Source organism: Nannobrachium achirus (genome assembly GCF_963921795.1).
Source record: "Nannobrachium achirus genome assembly, chromosome: 19".
Classification (NCBI taxonomy): Eukaryota; Metazoa; Chordata; class Actinopteri; order Myctophiformes; family Myctophidae; genus Nannobrachium; species Nannobrachium achirus.
Window position 1 is genome coordinate 24,816,499 of NC_137826.1, and position 19,973 is coordinate 24,836,471.

The 19,973-nt window shown below is 44.0% G+C and overlaps 1 protein-coding gene across 1 annotated transcript in view; it reads left to right on the forward strand.

Moving 5' to 3' along the window:
• LOC308304403 (RNA-binding protein Nova-1-like) overlaps nucleotides 1-19,628 on the forward strand; it is a 26,597-nt gene extending 6,969 nt beyond the window's left edge. Inside the window, exons 2-4 of the mRNA XM_080748993.1 lie at nucleotides 4,204-4,347; nucleotides 16,111-16,277; nucleotides 16,759-19,628. Of these exons, the coding sequence (XP_080605119.1) occupies nucleotides 4,204-4,347; nucleotides 16,111-16,277; nucleotides 16,759-17,778 (1,331 nt within the window). The 3' untranslated portion in view covers nucleotides 17,779-19,628. The remainder of the gene's footprint in view (nucleotides 1-4,203; nucleotides 4,348-16,110; nucleotides 16,278-16,758) is intronic.
• Nucleotides 19,629-19,973: the final 345 nt, after the last annotated feature.

Below are 19,973 nucleotides of genomic sequence, written 5' to 3' on the forward strand. Positions count from 1 at the left end.
TGAGAGAGAGAGAGAGAGAGAGAAGGACACAGGTGCCCTTGTAGAGCGATGTGACGTGAGTAGACTGTGAATTTGCCAGGTGGCAGTGAAAGAGAGAATGGGAAGAAGAGATATAGATGAAGAAGGAGCAAGGCAAAGAGAAAGGGAGATAGACAGACGGTCAGAGGGAGTGGCGCCGAGAGGGAGACCACGTCTGTTATATTGGAGAACCTGACAATGGATAAGATCGACTCATTATTTGTGTTATTCTATGGAAACACATTCAACGCAACACATTTCGGGGCACAATACAGTTCTTGATTTGGAGACACTTGAGATTAATACCGAAAATGAAATAGGCTCACAGAACAGGAGTCAGCGTTTTCAGACGCTCTATAGGAAGCACTACTGAGTGGAGCTGAATGCCCCTCATCGATACACACGCACGCACACACACATACATTGCAGATTTTGCACACACACAGTCTCATACAGGATACCTCTTGTATAAGATTTATAGGCGTAGTGATTGGCTTCATCACCCCCCTCCACCATTCTGCGGCACTGCCATTTGCAATGGTTGATGAGCCCCTCCGCCCTCTCAAACATGGCCGTCTAAGGGATTGGGGGTGGGGGAAAGGAGGAAAAAAGCGGAGGGATAGGGGGGTAGCAGGCGGGGGGGGCGTAAAAGGCACGCTCTTCCTGATCACTCCTCCTCCACCTCCTTCCTCATCTGGTCATGTTAACCACACACCTCTTCAGCCGCCGCTGAAGGTCACCCGACATGCTTCCCCATTCACCGGTCAAGCCCGCCGTCTCCAGCCACTTCACCTTTTGTCACTTTTGCACGAAAAGACTGGAGTGAATGGACCGCCATACTTTATAGTGCTGCGTCAAAAGAGGCGGAGTAGGGGGAGAAAATTCAATTTTTTTGGGACCGGCGTTGGGGGGTGGGGACGTGACGCGCCGGAGGAGAGCAGCTTTCTGATTGGCCCGGCGCGGTGTCAGTCCTGCATGCTGCTGCAGACGGACAGGCCACTCGATGAATATGGATGAGAGCAATGAAAAGGGTGATGCGGCAGGGAAGACCCCCCCCCTTCAAACCGATGCAGGCTCGAACAATGCGTGCCGTCTTTCACTGAAAACACTCAGAGCCTGCATTAGCATTTTCTCAGACAATTGAGGCTCGGGCCAGCTGCAGGCATGGCTCGGATGCTGCGGTGAAATCGCTCTTTTTTTTGTGCACCCACTGATGAATTAGACCTCGGTGAAAAAGGTCGACCGGCCGCATTCCTCAACACACCACCATTGCACCTATGCCTAGCCTAACGTTAAGATACCCTTTAGAGATTGTACCCCGGCATTGATGGCGATCTGACAGAGGACTTGAACCAGGAGATCTCAGAATGGGTAAGAGGCGAACTCTTTTTGTCTGACTTGACTTGTTGAATTTATACGTATTGTGCTAAGCTCTTTGACAATTGCGTGCGCCTAATACTCATCGCTTCATTACTGCTCATTTTTGTTCCATCGTCCTTGCTGCCTGTCAGCAGCAGGTTGGTCTATTGAAATGCAGAGAGGGTACTTGGAGGGGTAGTGGGGAGGAGGAGGGAGGACGGTCACAAGGCATTTCCTTCTGACCCACCCCCCTTGAGTGACTTAACTAAACACGCTTGGCTCCGTGTCCATAGTCTCTCCTCCAAGTCATCCCTCCAGTATTGCAAACAGGGGTTTGAACTAACACCCCACTCAGCTTCCCCACTGCTTCCATTCCCTGGCGGATTGCAGCAACAGATTGCCATGTTTACTCTACCACATGACGCCATTAAAACCTGTTACTGTGATTTCACTAGGACAGAATTAATTATTGACTAATGACAGCACACGCTGCTGCGAGGGTGATGGAGGGATTCTCAGTGTCTTGCTCCCACGCTGGCCCCTGGTTCTGGTTGGAACAGAGAAAGACAGAAAGTTACGCAGTGGATTTGGGTTTGCCTGTCAACAACAGGTCTTAAAGATTGTGTTTGCAGTTTGCACTCTTTGATCACCATTGTTCGTAAATGATTTTTTTAAGGAGCCTTGGTTTTCACTTGTCTTCTGACAACAATAAGGACTCAAAAGCTCCATGATGATTCTGTCAAACATTCATGTACTTTATTTTCTCACCAAGGTCATTTTATTGCCTTTCATTGCTACTTAAATAACGAGATGACTGCACCACATCAATCCAAAATGAAAGAAGAAAAAGGCCTCTTATGAACGTAATAGGTAGTATTGATTGGAATGGTTTAGCTCTAGATTATAGTTTCTAGATTGTTTCTAGATTGTTCTTGGAAATACTGCCATATTGAGCTGTAAACACGCACACACGCATGTGTGCGCGCGCGCACACACACACACACACACACACACACACACACACACACACACACACACACACACACACACACACAAAAACACACACACACACACACACACACACACACACACACACACACACACACACACACACACACACACACATAGTATGTGCCATAGTGTAGTGTGAGATAGTTTCAGTAGGTCCCTATGACAATGGTAAATGAATGTCAATCAAAACTGAAATTCCATGAACATGACATGTCATCACGCGATATCAGGAGGACCACTGACAATGGTTTTTGTTTGCCAGAACAGCCCAGGTACAAATACAACACAAGTGGCACATTAATGAAATACAGAGTTCATCATGTGAGCTGTGAAATCCCCTCATGTCACTGTGCCATGTTCATTATGATGTGCATCTAATGAGTACATCACTCAGGCAACAGGTTAGTCCTCAGCACAGGGCCATCTACCTTCTACCATCCATCTTCCCCCCCTACGACTCTGGACAAGCCCCACATTCATTACCCTACATGAAACAGAGGTTGCGGCAGCACATTCACAGACCCTGTGGCTCTGGCATCCACTATCCAACACCAGAATTGGTCTCATTCGTCATTTGAGAAAGCTCCTCACATGAGAGGACGGACAATTCCTTTAACATTTTGCTCAGCGGAATGACATCACCCTTCAGGAGGCTGAAGAGATCCAAATATGACGTCATTGCATCTGAGCACGCATGCAGAAGAAAATATTTGACATCTACGGCACTATAGTCCTATAGCAATACGAAATCATTTAGTTTATACAATGAATGTGATATTTGCCATTCAATAAGAAGAGTCATAGTGCGTACATATTTATGAATGGGTTTGATCTGTTACTTCTTGTTGCTCAGGTGATATAAGTGTTTGACATAATCAGTACTACAGTATGTCCATGACCAGACATAACGTGTGGCTGATGGCTTGCCTCTGGAATCGGGAATGGCACTCTCAGTTTGATTGGGTTTTCTTGCATGGTGTCGGTGCTCACCTTGGCGCTGATTGCACCTTGATTAGCAAAGCAGGATGGGACCCTTCCCAAATGAAAGGAAGAACCTGTTCGGCCGCAATTTCTTTGACATGCTGTCAGTCACTTGATTAGTACAAGCCGCTGTAAGCCCTTTCAAAATGGAGGAGATTTAGACTGTCTTGGCAGCATACTCTTTTAACAAATCTGTGGGATTGTATCCCATATGCTGTGCACAGTTCCATTCATTACTCAGGATAACACTGCTATCAGTCTTGCAGATAGTGCAGTGGACGTCATTTGTAGAGGTTATGTTGGAGTGGATAGATGTTTCATATGTTTGAACTTGGCAGTCAGTGTGTAGTTCAATAGAAAGCGTTTAAGCACATTTTTAAATACAATGTTTTATTGGACTAGGGTTGTTTCAAACCTGCCTGGTATTTTGTCAGAGGTTGCTAAACCTCCTTGAAAACAGTTAAAATTAGACCTCTGCAAGCTGGAAAGGAGGTCATCATTTACTCCACTAAAAATCTGGGACAGAATACAGAACATGTCACCAATCTGTGATAAAATGTGGCACTGAAGACTGCAAAGAATCACGTTTGAAAAAAACACAAATGTTCATGAATATCAAATCTTCAGGCCCTACCGACCCTAAGGATACAGAAACAAGCAGTGTAGCTGTCTGTCTTCTGTATGTGGAAGACAAACTGTATATGCTTCCATTGACAGTTTCTGCTTGTTCAGGTAAGCAGGGATAGATAGATACCCATAGAGATTTTATTTATGATGTGTAGAGCCACTTTACGAGACATGACCCTCTCCTATTCTATGTGTGTGTTTCCCCAGAGGAGGGCGAGTACTTCCTGAAGGTGCTGATCCCCAGCTATGCAGCCGGCTCTATAATTGGCAAGGGCGGCCAGACCATCGTACAACTGCAGAAAGAGACGGGCGCCACCATCAAGCTGTCCAAATCCAAAGACTTCTACCCAGGTAAGAAGAACTAACAATCGACAATTACCAATTGTTTGAAATATGTACTTATAAATTAAAGTCATTGCTTCCTTAGGTCAAATGCGAGCACCTTGGCATACAGACGGCATCACATTTCATAAATTACAGTTTGATTTATATCACAGACTAATTCCTAACTGTTCAAAGTAGATTATCATAGTGCCCTTGGTGGGGCTTGTCTGATTGTTGCAGCTGTCTGATGCAGCATTCAAATCTGCAGGCAATTCCACTTTCAATTTGGCTTCCCTTGTGGCAGGGCGCCAACTTTAAATATAGGTGTTCATTTTGGTACACTGTTCATTTGTTCCATTTGGTGCATTACAAAAGAACGGTGTGCAATTTACACTGAAACCATTTTTTATTCATAGAGGAGAGAACTAATGCTAGGAAGGCCGCATTAAAAATAAGGGGAGAGAAAGAAAACGGCAGCATGGAACTGATGCTCATGCTTTTCAGTGAACCCCATCTGATGGAGGTCGCAGCTCTCTTGGGTTGATGCAGAAGCACTGTCCCCTGAAAAGAGGAATGCCTGAGTCTTAGACAAGTCTGGGTGTTTGTCCTTCATGGCTCAGTGGAGGCTTCAACCTGCTGAAAAATAACAGTTGCTGAGCGTCTCGCTGTTGATTAGGTCCAGATGTCTTCTTTGATAACTGCTGGAACCAAATGATCTATTTGGGCCAACATCCACACAGGTTTATGTTTACATTTCTGCACATAAGAAATGTGTGCAGTAGTACATTGTCTTGAATAAGCATTGTGATTAGAACCAGTTAGTTTGCTGATTGCCTTATTCAAATATCTTTTAGAAACATCGGAGATAGGTGAGACTCATTGTTGAGAACTCAGGGCTCAGACTATAGTGGAAAGAAATCTGTCATTATCTCCGGTTGCTTTTTAATGACAAAAAGAAGCGTTACCGGCATGAGGAAACTGAGCAGCATTGCTCAATGAATCTGACCTTTTTTGTGGGAGTTGCTCATGATATATTGCGGTGTGACTGAACCGCTGGCAAACAGCGGAAGAAATAAAGCGTGTTTATGGGTATTCCCAGTATCTTCTCCTCCTGTGCCCCCTCCAACATGTTTCTGTTTGCAAGGATGAAAGCCCAGATGCGCATAGAGGACGCCTTCAAATTCCCTGCACTCTTGCCCAATGGTGTCTGAGAGTGAATTATTGCACCTTTGCTGGCGTAGGTACACATGGAAGGAGTTATATGTATCCTTACTTCTCTCCTTGCCTTGTGTTGAATGTGTTCATAGCCGACCACCTGCTCTGCCCAACCCCTTACTCATTATCGTGATGAGTGAGAAGGGGTTCAGGGAGAGAGAGGGTGCTGGCACAGATTTGATTGGGTGGTATACTGGCCCACCAAATACGATACACTGCACAATGGTCTATAACACTGGTTCCCAAACAGTAGGTCGGGGCCAATTTGTGGGTCGCAGACAGATTTTTATGGGTCCCTTTTTTTTTTGTTTCCTACATTCCTACATTAACATTCCCCAAAAAGCATTTTTTTCTTCTTCATGAATTAAAATGATTTTCCACGTTGTGAGCTTGTAGATCTGCTATTTTCATTAGTTTGGGTCCCGGGCAAATATCTAATCTCTCTTTTGGGTCACAGGCTAAGAGGTTTTGGGAACCCGGTTTCAGAGAAGGGGAGGGCTAGTGATAGCGATGCCAGTTGATGACTTTTGACGAGACAAGTCCAAATATCATCACAATGTGTATTGACAGGGTGTATCCCCTCAGTGTTAAGTGGTTTGTTATTTTTTTTTTTTATACATTATGCTAAATACTCACAGTCCGTTTTTTACACTTTCAGAGTGAAACAAAGAATCTCTCTGGATTTGTACTGTGCATGTAGTTAGTTTGTGCCCTGATCAACTTATCCAGCAGCAGGCTGTGATGTGCAGGCTCCTAACGGCAATCGGGCGACAACAACAGGCGCCGCGGCCATTTTCCTCCACACCGCTTCGGTTGAGTCCTGACGGCTCATTCGGGAGAAGCCCACCCACCACTAAGTTTGCCATCCGTCAGAGTAAAGTGCGATACCATGAATCTGAAGGTCTTGATGGGAGCTGTACAACTGGTCTGTGTGCCGTGGCAGACTGAGATGGATGGCTGGAGATAGTGAAGGGTGTGGATGATGCATGATTGTGTGTGAGGGAGGGGACTGGGGGGGCAGGCCCAGAAATAGCCTGTTTCAATCTCTCTCTATGGACGTGACCCTTCCCCAGCTGTACTCAAGCTGCTCTAACATAAGCCAAGTTTCCTCTTCGGTGCTCATAGTTTCTGTTAGATTCTCTTCCTGATAGCATGGAGAATTAGAGTGAGTCTCGTGTGCGAAACACATCGCTTACAACCCTCTACACCCTGTTTGTTTTTCAGTGAATCGCACTTTTTTGAACCGTTTCATAACTAACCCGGTCCCAACAGATTTGGAGTGCTTCGCATTCACATATTCATACTGTACATTCACACTGCATACACAAATCCACAAACGCATGCATGTGACAGACGTTATGAATGTGCAGTAGCTATCACTCTATCATTCTCTCACACACATGCACGCATGCTCGCACGCACGCATGCGCGCACGCACACACACACACACACACACACACACACACACACACACACACACACACACACACACACACACACACACACACACACACACACACACACACACACACAGACGCTGTTCAGCAGCTGCAAAGAAAGCTGTGAGTTCATGATTTAAGCTCAGTCTTAGAAACAAAACTCCAAACCCTTTTCTTTGTGCTGTTGGCTGTTAGCCCAGCCAGTGTATTGTGTTACACATGTACCGCCCTGACAAATGAACAAGTTGTGATGTCATAGGAATATTGGTCCAAGGTTTTAGGTTCTCAGGTTAATCAAATGTGTATTGTGATGTATGACATCATTGAACACATGGCCAGGCCGGTTGTGCTGTGTTATATATTTCATTGAGCGGTGCTAACCGCTTCTACATCTGGCTTTGTGTGTAGGTCCCTGTGTATGAGTGCCCGTATGAGTGTCCGTATGAGCACAGAATTCCATGTATGGAGATAATTAACATCACGGACAGAACGGCCCATACAAGGAGATAAGCACATGTCGTGTTTGATACCATGCAGCACAGGTGCGATTTTTAATAATCAAATAATGACACTCTCCATGATAGCTCTGAGATGAGGTTCCGCTGCGCGAGACACCAGCAGCGGTTGAGCCGGTGTCGGTACAGGATATGTTCGACTGACGTCACACAAGACAATACGATGGCGTGGCATATTGTGATTGGCTTTTGGCTTTTTTCCCCCTTTCAAAACTTTATTGAACACACACAGGCTGTACAGAGAAGAAATGTTTTATAATTGTTATTGCATGCAAAATCTTTTCAGCCAGCCATCCTAAAGTTAACGAGTGCTATTTCAAAGTGTTAATTCTCTAAAACAAGAGTACATTTAAAAGCAAGTACTATTATACTCTTACTCAAGTAACATTTTGACTGTGCTACTTTTACTCGTAGTAGAATACATGTTGACCAAGTGTATCTGTACTCTTTCTCAAGTACTGAGGTTGAGTACTCCATCACTGCATTTGTTTATACATTATCAATGAATTGGTGTGTCAATATCGCGTTTGTTTGTTAGGTACAGATTTGGATTTATGCTGATCAGCTATAATGTTAGCCAAAAGCCACGTCATCGGTCAGATAGACAGCAAATCCTATTGTGTGACGTCAGTCGAAGGTGCAGGACCCCCGAGCGGCTGAACTATGCCGAACGTATCCTGTACTGACACTGGTCCAATGCAGTTAAGATCACTTTTTTCGCAACATCGTATCCAAAAAGTAAAGGTAATCCCAGGCACCTACAGATGTTTCAGGTTGTGACTCAAAGTAAATATTTCATGCAGGCTTGAGCAAAATGTTTAAATGGCTTATTTAGTCAGCCTGTGCCATGTTTTCCCATTGTAGCCGAAATGGGAGCAGTACAGGCACCTGCCGTCTGGGTTTTTTCCAGGTTTTCCGGGCAGCGGAACCTCATCCGAGAATGAGGTTCCAATTCCAAACAGGGCTATACATCACCCTAGCTCTCAATATTAACAGCTTTGAAAGGTATAATCTGAGACACAAAATGGATACATAAATTTACATTTCCTTGTTGCAATAGGTAAAATGGCTGTGGTTTTACCAAATTAAATTACTGCTGATTTCTGTTCCACAGAGTTTTAGACTGCTAAACCCCTCCAGAAGTTTATGCGCTTTAGAGTGGAAATTGCTTTACCAACAGATGAATATCGCTTGAAAGAATTGTAGTCTAAAGCTCCTGACTTGCCTCTAGACTATAGAATGAAGTTCATTATTCATTCTGTCCTGAAAACACTGTAGATGGAGAGATTAAAAACCCCAGGTCCTGTTTCTTCCGCCTTCTCTTTATTTCACAGCACACGCATGGATCCACACACTATCTGTCACCTGTCACACAGATGTACTTCAACCAGTGTGCAATTTAGATAACTACTAGGAATAGATTATATTTGGCTGTCATGGGCATGATTGACCCAAGCAGAGGAAAGAGTTGGAACTAGAAGCAGTGCTCTTCCGAGCACAGGTCTCCACCAGGTCAGGCATGTAATGTGTTTTACATAAGTCGGGCTCCTGATGGCGCTATAAAAGGCTGATGTAAAAAATGCAGGGAAAAGGTTTTACCTTGGCCTCTAAGGAGTGCGCATACAAAGTTTGACACTAATCGGTGGAGTTATAGGTGAAAACATGAATCGGCCTGTTATAGCGCCACCATGAGGCTGATTTGATTTTTCTTAAGTGGCATTTATTCCTCTGCCTATTGGGAATGTGCATGCACAATTTCACCAAAATCGCACACTGCGTTCAGGATTTCAGGCATTTTATTCAAAACTGACCAATCCTGCAAACTTTGAAAGCCAGTTTTAGCCAATCAGGATGGAATATGGAAAATCTGACACATCCATGTCGATCACATGACTGTAGAGATACTGTCTACTGATTTACGTGATTTTTGGACAAAGTCTGTAGGAGTACTGGCAAAAGTTAGTTTTGCAAAAGTCGGCCTCCTGGTGGCGCTAGAACAGGCCCATGTGAAATATTTGGGGCAGAGGTTCTGAATTGGTTTCGAGGGAGTGTGTGTGCACAGTTTGGCAGCGACCGGGCCAACGGCGCCGGAGATTAGCTGGTAACGGACAAACGGACGGACGGACGGACGCACGCACGGACGCACGCACGGACGGACGGACGGACGGACGGACGGAGGGGAAAACATACTCTTCCTCAGCCTTCGGCTGGTGGAGACAACAAGCTGAATACATGCAGGCACAGATTTGGATGTTGGGTGTTATAGATATTAACGGATTAATCAAACTTACTTATTGAAATATACATTAACTATAAATATAAATAAACTATTAATCCTAACACAAAATCAGTATCAAAGTGATCCCAAAGCTGTTTTTTGGTTTTGAACTATACCCAAAATCCAAATCTGATCAACTCTTGATAGGGTTGTGCTTATATTTACAGTTACAAGACAGATCAACACAATGGACAACCAACACAGGTGACATGGTGTTATTTTTTATTAATTACATCCAGTATTATTACTTTTATTTTATTTTGTTTTGTATTATGTTTTTATATTGTTGTTTGCAGTCTCACAATATGGGAGTTAAATATATTTTCAGGAATGTTTTTTATTATGATGTGCCTTTTATAACAGTATTGAATAAGACCAGGCCGGTGTCCAGTCTACTCAGGGCTGATGCCAGTCAGGAACGATTTAAGTTTGGAATACATGCCCCATCCGTTCATACAATACCTGTTGTACTTTTTGCCAGAGAACTCATTGTACCAGTACTATCAGTATAGTGTGGTAACTACTACCATAGTACTTAGAAGAAGAAGGAAAGATATCATATTGATAACATAAAAGGGATCTCCATATATTGGTATAAGAGAGAGACAGATTTTCCCCACGCCTCGCTTGCATCACTCATCCTGGTGTCCTGGTGTGAGTCTCATGCAAGCATTGCTTACCCAGTGATTTGCTCTTCTGTTCTAGGCAAATAATTGTCAAGGATGTTAACGGTTCCTGTCAAACTGCATCTGTTATATCATATGATATGACTGACGCCTTTGGGGCTGTCATCAAAATTGCTGACCTCTGCATAACACACCCCTGGGTCTTCGGCGATATATTTGCCAGGTTCACACCAGTTGATCGGTCGTACAGTGCTCAATGTATGCACGGGATGGGACTCCCTCTTTCGTTGATGTAACCTTAACCCTAACCTCAAAGAAACTTTGCCTAAACCTAACCTCAAAACCATGCCCACCTGGGCAAAACACTAGGAAAAGATCCTGACCAGGTCCCACAGAATGTATTAATACGCACTACCTTATGGTGCATCAAACAAAGCTTGGCCAATACATGAATCCAATGAGTGGGAGTGGTGTCCAGTGAGACGATCCGATATGCTCATATAGACATATGCGGAGGTCTGGTTGTCCAGAACTGTCTATCCCACCGATATGCCCATATATTGGCATATTGATGACATCTGCAGACAGATAGATACAGAAATCTCCTTTTATAGGTAAAGAGACATAGACAGACAGACGAGTAAATCGGGTATGATTCTAACCATGGAGGACTGAGTTGTTCCGGTTCTGGGGTTCCGGGCAGTTCGAGTTATGCAGTGCTGGTGGATACCTCAGGTTTTGGAGTACAGGACAGCGGAGGTTCTGGGCTGCCGGACAGCTTGGGTTCTGGGGAGCTGGACATCTCAGCCGGGTCCTTGGGTGCCGGGCGGCTTGTGTTTTGTGGTGTAGGGCAGCTTGAGTTCTGATATGGCAGGGGCCCAATCTTTGAAAACCACCCAACCCTTGGTGATAAAAGAGTCAGGATGAGGTAGTTTGAGGATCCTGGGAAGGCAGGCACTGTCCCTGATGAAGTACAGGGTGACATTCTCTGCAAGGGTATTGGAGCTGGCTGTAAGGCCACAGGTTCCTTACGCCCACTTCCCAGAGAAGCCGATCGAGGTCAGTTTCTTGGTGGGAAACTGCAGCCTGGAGTCTATTGAACACCAAACTGGTGGGATTGTGATAAACAAAAATTTACAACGTAACAACAAACTCTTCCCGCGGGGTCCCATGTGATGAGATCATTCTGTCATGTTTTGAGCAGGACCCATGAGGAAACAGTGGGCTGGAATTGTGTGGTAAAAGTATGCAAACTGAAGAGGCCAAAGAATAACAGTAGACAAGGCTTACACACAGGCTAACGAGGGACAGCTGAACTCAATGGGTAATCTACAGGTGTAATGACATAGATGAGGTGGCATATCATGAGGTGAGAGTGACATCTGCTGGACAGGTAGGAGTGGCACAGCCTTGACATTGAGCAATAGTAAGGTCAACTTCACAGGTTTTAAATCTGCACTTGTGGATTATGAGGCTCCAGAGCCTGGTTTTATGATTAATTTGGGATTCGCATCAAGTTATCAGCTTGCTTTGGGGTTGCTGGGCGTCATTTCAGTGTTGATCAGCATGTTCATGTCCTGGTACCCAGCATTGGCCAGGTTATTGCATGGGTGAAATAGACTCTCTCCCTCCTTTCCTCTCACTCCCCCTCTCACACTCTCCCTCTCTCTTCCTCTCCCTCACATTCCCTCTCTCCCTCTCTTCCTCTCTCCCCCTCTCTCTCTAGTCTGATGTCACACACCTCTCTTGCCATCCTCCTTCTCCCCCATCCTCTCTCCCTCTCTCCCCCCCTCTCTCTGGTCTGACATCATACCCGGAACTTGAACTTGAACTTATGTAGTAGATATGTGAGGTGAAACTAATGAATGGCAATGTCCAATTCCTTTTTTTGTATCTATAACAGATACGCTTTCTTAAAATGTGTGCCACTTTGTTTAATGGAGCTCATGTTTTGATTAAGTTGTGCGCGCGCGCACACACACACACACACACACACACACAAACACACACAAACACACAAACACACACACACACACACACACACACACACACACACACACACACACACGCAGCGGCTGCAACTTGAGTGCATGTCTTACATTTGATATGCATGCTATGTAGATCATACACATGTGATGGTAGTTCAAGAGCAGGAATTAATATCTTGTTCTCAAAGAAGAATTTCCCTCAGCGTGGCTCCTGAAGTAAGAAGCCAATTCTTCTCTGATAAATCTTATAAATGATACAGTTTTCCAGTGAGTTAAGATCTGAGAAATCAACATCCTGTCAGGCTGCAGTAAGGCTTATACAGGTGCTTTGGCTGATGTATAATGAAGAACGTTGACTTGCTGCACACAATAGCCATTGAATAGAAACCCCGTTATTAGGTCAACTGAGTCATTCACTTAATTAACTAGGTCGTTCAGTTGAATGGCTGGCAGGCACTACAGATATAGAGTATCACCCCATGTCCTTCTGTGAAAGTAGTAGGCCTGTATGTCGTCTCTCGGAAAATGCATTGATAAATATTTCTACATTTTTACTGAATATGCTTTCTTCTTTGTCCTAATATTGCTGTACAATACATCAATAAATCAATAACTATCTTAAAATTAAATTTCCCACCAAAATGGTTGGCACCACCCATTATACCAATTTGAAAAATAAATAAATATATGAATTAGGTACATTTATACTTTGTTGCATGATAGGGTTGCTTGTTAAAAATAAAATAGAATCTGATATTTTAATCAGATATGCCTATATTTGAAATGTCAAATGATTATCACGCTCACTGTTCATCCCAGCCAATCCAGAACTGTCACTTGAATAGTTAGCATAATGAACTCAAATGTGCGTAGCTGAAAGACCTACAGTAATACAGCAGCAACTACAAACTCTCTTAGGAACACATCTACTACTACTTTGTACATACAGTAGCTGCAAAGGAAGTTGCAAATTGTTATATTTTTCTTTTGTAACACTAAAGCCTTGTTTATACAGTTGACCCATTAAATAACATTTGCATGACATTTTAGGAGACAAAACTATTAAAGTGATTTAAAACATTAGAGGTTCAGAGGTCGGGCCCTGCACACCTAAGTTGCACCTCCGATCCGACTGACGTACCCATATGGAGATCTCTATCTGTCCATCCATGTCCCTTTTATGCCCATATATGGAGATCCCTGATGCCATCAGTATATGCCCATATATGGGCATGCCCCTTTAGATAGTGCCCATATATGAAGATCCATGGTGTCATCAGTATATGCTCATAATGTATATGGGCACACCCCCTTTTGTGCCATATACCGGTACTCATTATACTGTATGTAGCTGACTGATTTCTGATGCCATGATGACACATTGAGGTTAGAAAACACACTCCACATTTGGGCATAGCTGCTTTGGTTAATATATGGTTTGTGGCTGAGTCATGGTTACATGAGTGTGATGACGTAGTGACGTCATCATCCTCCCTCAAGCCAATTTTATTATAGGATAGTAAATATGCTCATGTTTATTGCAATCTTTTCTTCAAGGTTGTATTACACATTCTCACACGTTCTAACTATTATTAATGATTTCTTTAAATAACTACAAATTTGCATTCAAGTGCCCCTTTCTCATTCATTCTAGTTTGACTAGTTAATGAGCAAGATTTCTAGAATCTGATTTGTTCTTATTACATGGCCACTCTTTGAGCAACACGATATCTTTGGTGTAAGTCCATTTAGGAACTAGGAGATGTTATTTCAATAGTTTTTAGATGTCAACAGCTGGTTACAAGGCAGATATACATGCGTATATGTTACCTAATCCTGTAAGTGGAGATCAGGGGTGTCGCACCAAATTCTGGGCCCTGGGTACAAGGGATTCACTGCGGGGCCCCTGTGCTTTAACTATTAAAAAATAGCAGATATACAAGCTCACAGCGCGGCACTGAGTGCCGCGCTGCGAGCTTGTAGATCTGCTATTTTTGAAAAATCATGAAAATCTTTGAATATTTCAAATCCTTCTGAGGTTTTTTGAAAAACCTATGGTATGTATTTGGCCACGGAACCCCATCTCAAAATATTGAGTTCCAGGGACCCCCCAGGAGCAAAATTTGCACACATCTTCACGACTTTTCAAAAATAGCAGATCTACAAGCTCGCAGCGCGGCACTCGGTGCCGCGCTGTGAGCTTGTATATCTGCTATTTTTTAATAGCTAAAGTATAAAATAATTAAGGCCCCTCCACCACCTTGGGCCCTAGTAACTCAGTCCCACTTTCGTACCCCTTGTGACGCCCCTGGTGGAGATGTATGTAGCCTCATTATGGTGATAAACTCTCAAGCTGAAGTAATGCATGGTTGCTGGAAACCATCTGGCAAGCCAGAATCAGCTGGTGGTTCCCTATAGGAGAGCTTGCTTTACTTTTAAGGACTCTGCTAATGGGAAACATTGCCAGCGTGACACTTTTCACTCTTTTCAGGTTTATTAGGTTCAATGAGATTCATGTCCACTTAAAAGTTAACTAAAACTTTACTAACTGCAAACACAACATAGGAAAAGGAAGCGCTGTGGTAGTTATTAGACTGCACACAAGTATATTTAATATTTTAATGAAATAGAAAAGACAGCGAGAGAAGGGGGGAGAAGGTGAGAAAGAGGCATAGTAAAAAAAAAAACATGCATGCAATTAAAAAGGGACTCGCTGTTGCATCACGCCACCCCGCAGAAATCTTGTAAATCCATATCTCATGTTTTTATACACCCCCCCCCCCCCCCCCCGTCGCAAATGAATGCCCTAGTTTGTCATTCTACAGTGTCACACAAAAGTAGCATAAAAAATTGCCAACGCATTGTGAGCCTGTAGGTCTGCTATTTCTTTTTTTATGTTTGAAAGTGAAAGTGAAAGTGATTACTTACGTGTGTGTGTGTGTGTGTGTGTGTGTGTGTGTGTGTGTGTGTGTGTGTGTGTGTGTGTGTGTGTGTGTGTGTGTGTGTGTGTGTGTGTGTGTGTGTGTGTGCGTGCGCGCGTGTGCGTGCGTGCGTGCGTGCGTGCGTGCGTGTGTGCGTGTGTGTGTGTGTATAATATAATTATTGAACCAAAGAAAAGCATTAATGGAGCTTGTAATAACTCAATAACAACTGCATTGGAGCCATTGGAACATAAGCAACAATGTTGGACATACAAGGTTTCTGCCCGACAGCAAGGATCACCTGTTTCCATGGCATGGCCCCTTAACCATGGCAACGGAATGTTAGTAGGGCTGTCAATGTGGCTGCAGAAAGAAGAGGAACAAATGTGTGTAGTCAAGGCAAGGACAGGCTCAGTGTTCCAACGCACTGAAAGAGTTACGTCATTGAAGAAGAATGCTTTATCCCCCAGTGGCTTGCTAACCCAAGCTTGTCTCTTTCTTTCAGCTGTTTCCCCATTGATTGTGTAAATGGACGAAGCCAAGGGGATAGCTCTGCAGTTGGGCCCCTTTATGAAAATGTCCAGACATTTTTGGTGCGCCCCAAAACGCTAACGTTAATATAAAACAGATCATGTTTTATATGACCCTAGTGAAAAGGCTCAACGTTGAGCTAGTCTGTTCCCTGCACAGTAAAAGTGTATAGGTGTCCAACATAGGGTTTCGCTGTGTGAATGCGGCAGTATAATGCAAGATGTGTTGCCATAACTGATCAAAGGCGATGTTATGTGTTCTCCCTCTCTGGACATAGGAACGACAGAACGTGTTTGTCTGATACAGGGGACGGTTGAGGCACTCAATGGCGTCCACAACTTCATTGCCGAGAAGGTCCGCGAGATGCCTCAGAGTGCCCAGAAGACAGAGCCAGTCAGCATACTACAACCCCAGACCACTGTCAACCCTGACCGTGTCAAACAGGTAAGACATTGTCACTGTGGATGCAAGATACCAACAGTATTCATACAAGTAAATTACACTCAATAAAAAAGGGTGAATTGTGAGCTGTATGTTAATGTTTGACCTACGTCGGTGTTGACATAAGGCTTAGGAGAGGGTGTAGTCACTACATTATGAAAACAGACACCCTTTCAGCGCACGTTGTCTGTTAGTTACCAGTCTATCTGGTTCTGTGGGCCATGACCCAAGACCTGCCAGGGTCAGGAAAATGTGAGGGTACGGGGTTATTTTTACCTCCAGTCTTTCATAGCTAGACAGAGCTGCGTGGCAGCTGCAGCCTAAACCCCTGGGATTAGCAAACCGCTGAGTAGGGTAAGGGCTGGTACAGTAGACTGACTGAGTGAGAGACATCTTTATCTCTTTCTTTCTTTCTCTCTCTCTCTACCTACCCTTCAACCTCTTTTCCTCCTCTCTCCGTTTGAATCCCTCTATTTCTCTGCAGGCTAAATTGATAGTGCCAAACAGCACAGCTGGGCTGATCATTGGCAAGGGCGGAGCCACAGTCAAAGCTGTGATGGAGCAGTCCGGGGCTTGGGTGCAGCTCTCCCAGAAGCCGGAGGGCATCAACCTGCAGGAGCGCGTGGTCACCATCAGTGGCGAGCCCGAGCAGAACCGCAAGGCTGTGGAGATCATCGTGCAGAAGATCCAGGAGGACCCCCAGAGCAGTAGCTGCCTCAACATTAGCTATTCTAACATCTCCGGCCCCGTAGCTAACTCCAACCCCACCGGCTCCCCATACGCCAACTCCGCTGAGGTTATGCCCAATGCGGCCGCCGCAGCTGCCACTGCCTCCAGCCTTCTGGGCCAGGCCGGCTTGGGGGGAATGGGCGGATTCCCCACCACCATGAACAGTTTCTCTGGCAACGATCTGCTGGCCATCACCTCAGCCCTCAACACACTGGCCAGCTACGGCTACAACACTAACACCCTGGGCCTAGGCCTCAACCCCGCAGCCGCCTCTGGAGTTCTCGCTGCCGTAGCAGCCAGCGCCAACCCGGCTGCCGCCGCCGCAGCTAACCTCCTAGCCTCCTACGCTAGCGATGCTTCCAGCGGTGCTGGCCACCACGCCGCAGGTCTTGGTGGATTCTCTCTAGGTTCTCTGGCTGCCGCCACAGGGGCTTCCAATGGTTACCTAAATGCCTCATCCCCACTGATGGCCTCGTCTCTGCTGGCGACAGAAAAGTTGGCTGACGGGGCCAAGGACGTGGTTGAGATAGCCGTGCCCGAGAATCTGGTCGGCGCCATCTTGGGAAAAGGAGGGAAAACGCTGGTAGAATATCAGGAGCTAACGGGAGCCCGCATCCAGATCTCCAAAAAAGGAGAGTTCATCCCTGGTACGCGGAACCGTAAAGTTACCATAACAGGGTCGCCGGCCGCTACGCAAGCAGCGCAGTATCTGATCAGCCAGCGGATCACATACGAGCAGGGCGTGCGTGCTACCAACCCACAAAAGGTGGGCTAAAAGGAAGAAAAAAAAGAGGAGGAAAGAAAGAAAGGATGAAGACAGAGGTGGATGGGAATCAAGAGGGTCACCGACGAAAAAAAAAGAAAAAAGAAAAGAATCGTCCAAAAATCTGTTCAATATTTCAGTATCAAGTGAGAGAGTCACAAAGGAGGAGGTGGGGGAGACAACCAAGATGAGTGTGTGTGATATGTGAATGTGTTTTTAGGACTGACGTCCTGATGTTTTTTAAAAGTTTGTGTCAAGTCCTTTTGATGACGGTGATCAGAGTAAGCTGAACTGGTCCACTGCCAAGCTGCAGATTCAAGGGTGAGGTTTCAAGTTGTCACCCTCCTCCAAAACCTCATAGCTGTTTATTAATTTTATTTTATTTTCTTTCTTTCTTTTATTATTTTGTTAAAATTTCAGTTGCAAACCTCAGCTCCCGGCGAGTTGAGTGTCAGTTGAAGTTCCAGTCAGCTAACAGAGTTGTTTCACAAGCCTTGCTCTTTGTATTCAATGCAAAAGGCTTTGTTCACAGGGGAAAAGTTCTCTGACGAGCACCTGAGTTCATCTCAGACTATGGGGGAGCAATCTGAATATGATTTCTTTAATAAAGTCATACCTATTTTGACTTATGTTGAATTCTGGCTCATATCATAATTGAAGTTACAAAATTTGGGTATTTTATATTTTCATTCATTATTTATTGACATGATCTCATTCGAACATAAGTAGATTATTTAAACCTGTGAATTCAGGTTGATCTGAATGTAAAAACAATATTAGCCTATTGCTATTTTTTATTTACAGGGATCAACTATTGTGTTGCAGTGAAAGAAATGTATAATTCAAACCCAGGCTGAACTGCACAGTTACTGTCTGCGAGTAAAGTTCAGGGGTTAAATAATCAATGTGAGAGGATAGAGGAGACACACAGGAATGTACAAATATATTTTACATTAACACACATTGAAAATCCTCCAACAAACACACAGATACTATGAAACATGCTAGCATATTCACTCAAACACAGCCACATAAAAAACAAAAAAACACAAAAAACTTTCTGTTGCTTAAACCTTTCTTGGTGCTATGGGATTAGGTTTTTATCTCCTTTAAAATAAATGGCTAGATTATAATCCTTTTGGCAATTACTCTGACAGTATGTGATCCAAAAATTCTAGCATTGACCAAGCATTTTGTAACTAGACTTCTCCAACGAATGAAATGCGATTGATTTCAACATTTTGTGATGGAGATCAATCCAGTCTTAATTTACCATATTCACACAGTGGCAATTTTGCATTTATATCATACACAATCCCCACCCGCTGAGTATGATGTAAGAGTGAAATTTCTGCTCGAATATGGTCAATACTTAATCATGTCACGATATGTCAATTCCCTTCTAGTTCCTGACGTTCCTGGCGCTAGAAATGAGACATATTCTAGAATTGGGTTTCTACAGTAATTGACCTTAGAGAGTTATATGTAAAGCCCCATGAGATATCAAACAGCGTGTGGTAGTTCAGACTACTTTTCAGCTCAAGCAACATCTAACAGCTACAGTTCCCAAAGGAACAAAGTACTTCAAAAATGTTTTGATAAAAGAAGAACGCTGTACGAACCAATATCTGTGAACAAAGAAACTATTGCCTTTACATTAAGGACATACAATGGTTGGGAGACTAATATGCTAATGAGAGGGAAATAGAGTGACACTTGGAAGAAGGTATGGACACAGATGTCTGTGAACCATGCTTTCTGATTTGCATTAAAACAAAGGGATTCTGCTGTTGGTACAGACAGCCTGTTATATCTCCCCTGAAACAAACATTAACACTCACCTATATTGGATGTACCACAATAAAAACATCGCAAAACTGTTTTGGCGTTGTATCTATGGACAGTTTTTCAAACGCAGGGTTGCTAATTTGCGCAGAACACATTTTCAAAAACACATTTTCATAGATTACCCTGGCTTGCTTCTATGCTGCTATCCATGGTTTTCATCCTGAGTACACTGGGTCTCAGAAGACTGCACTGTGAGATATGACGAATACCCAACGTAAAGTGTGGCTGTCCCTGGTGGGATGTGAGTATTTCTATACACACATCTATTTGACCTATACAAGATATAGGCACATACCCACAACATCTTCCAGTATTAACAAGAACAAATATCTCCACAAGAGCATTTATATTCCAATGTC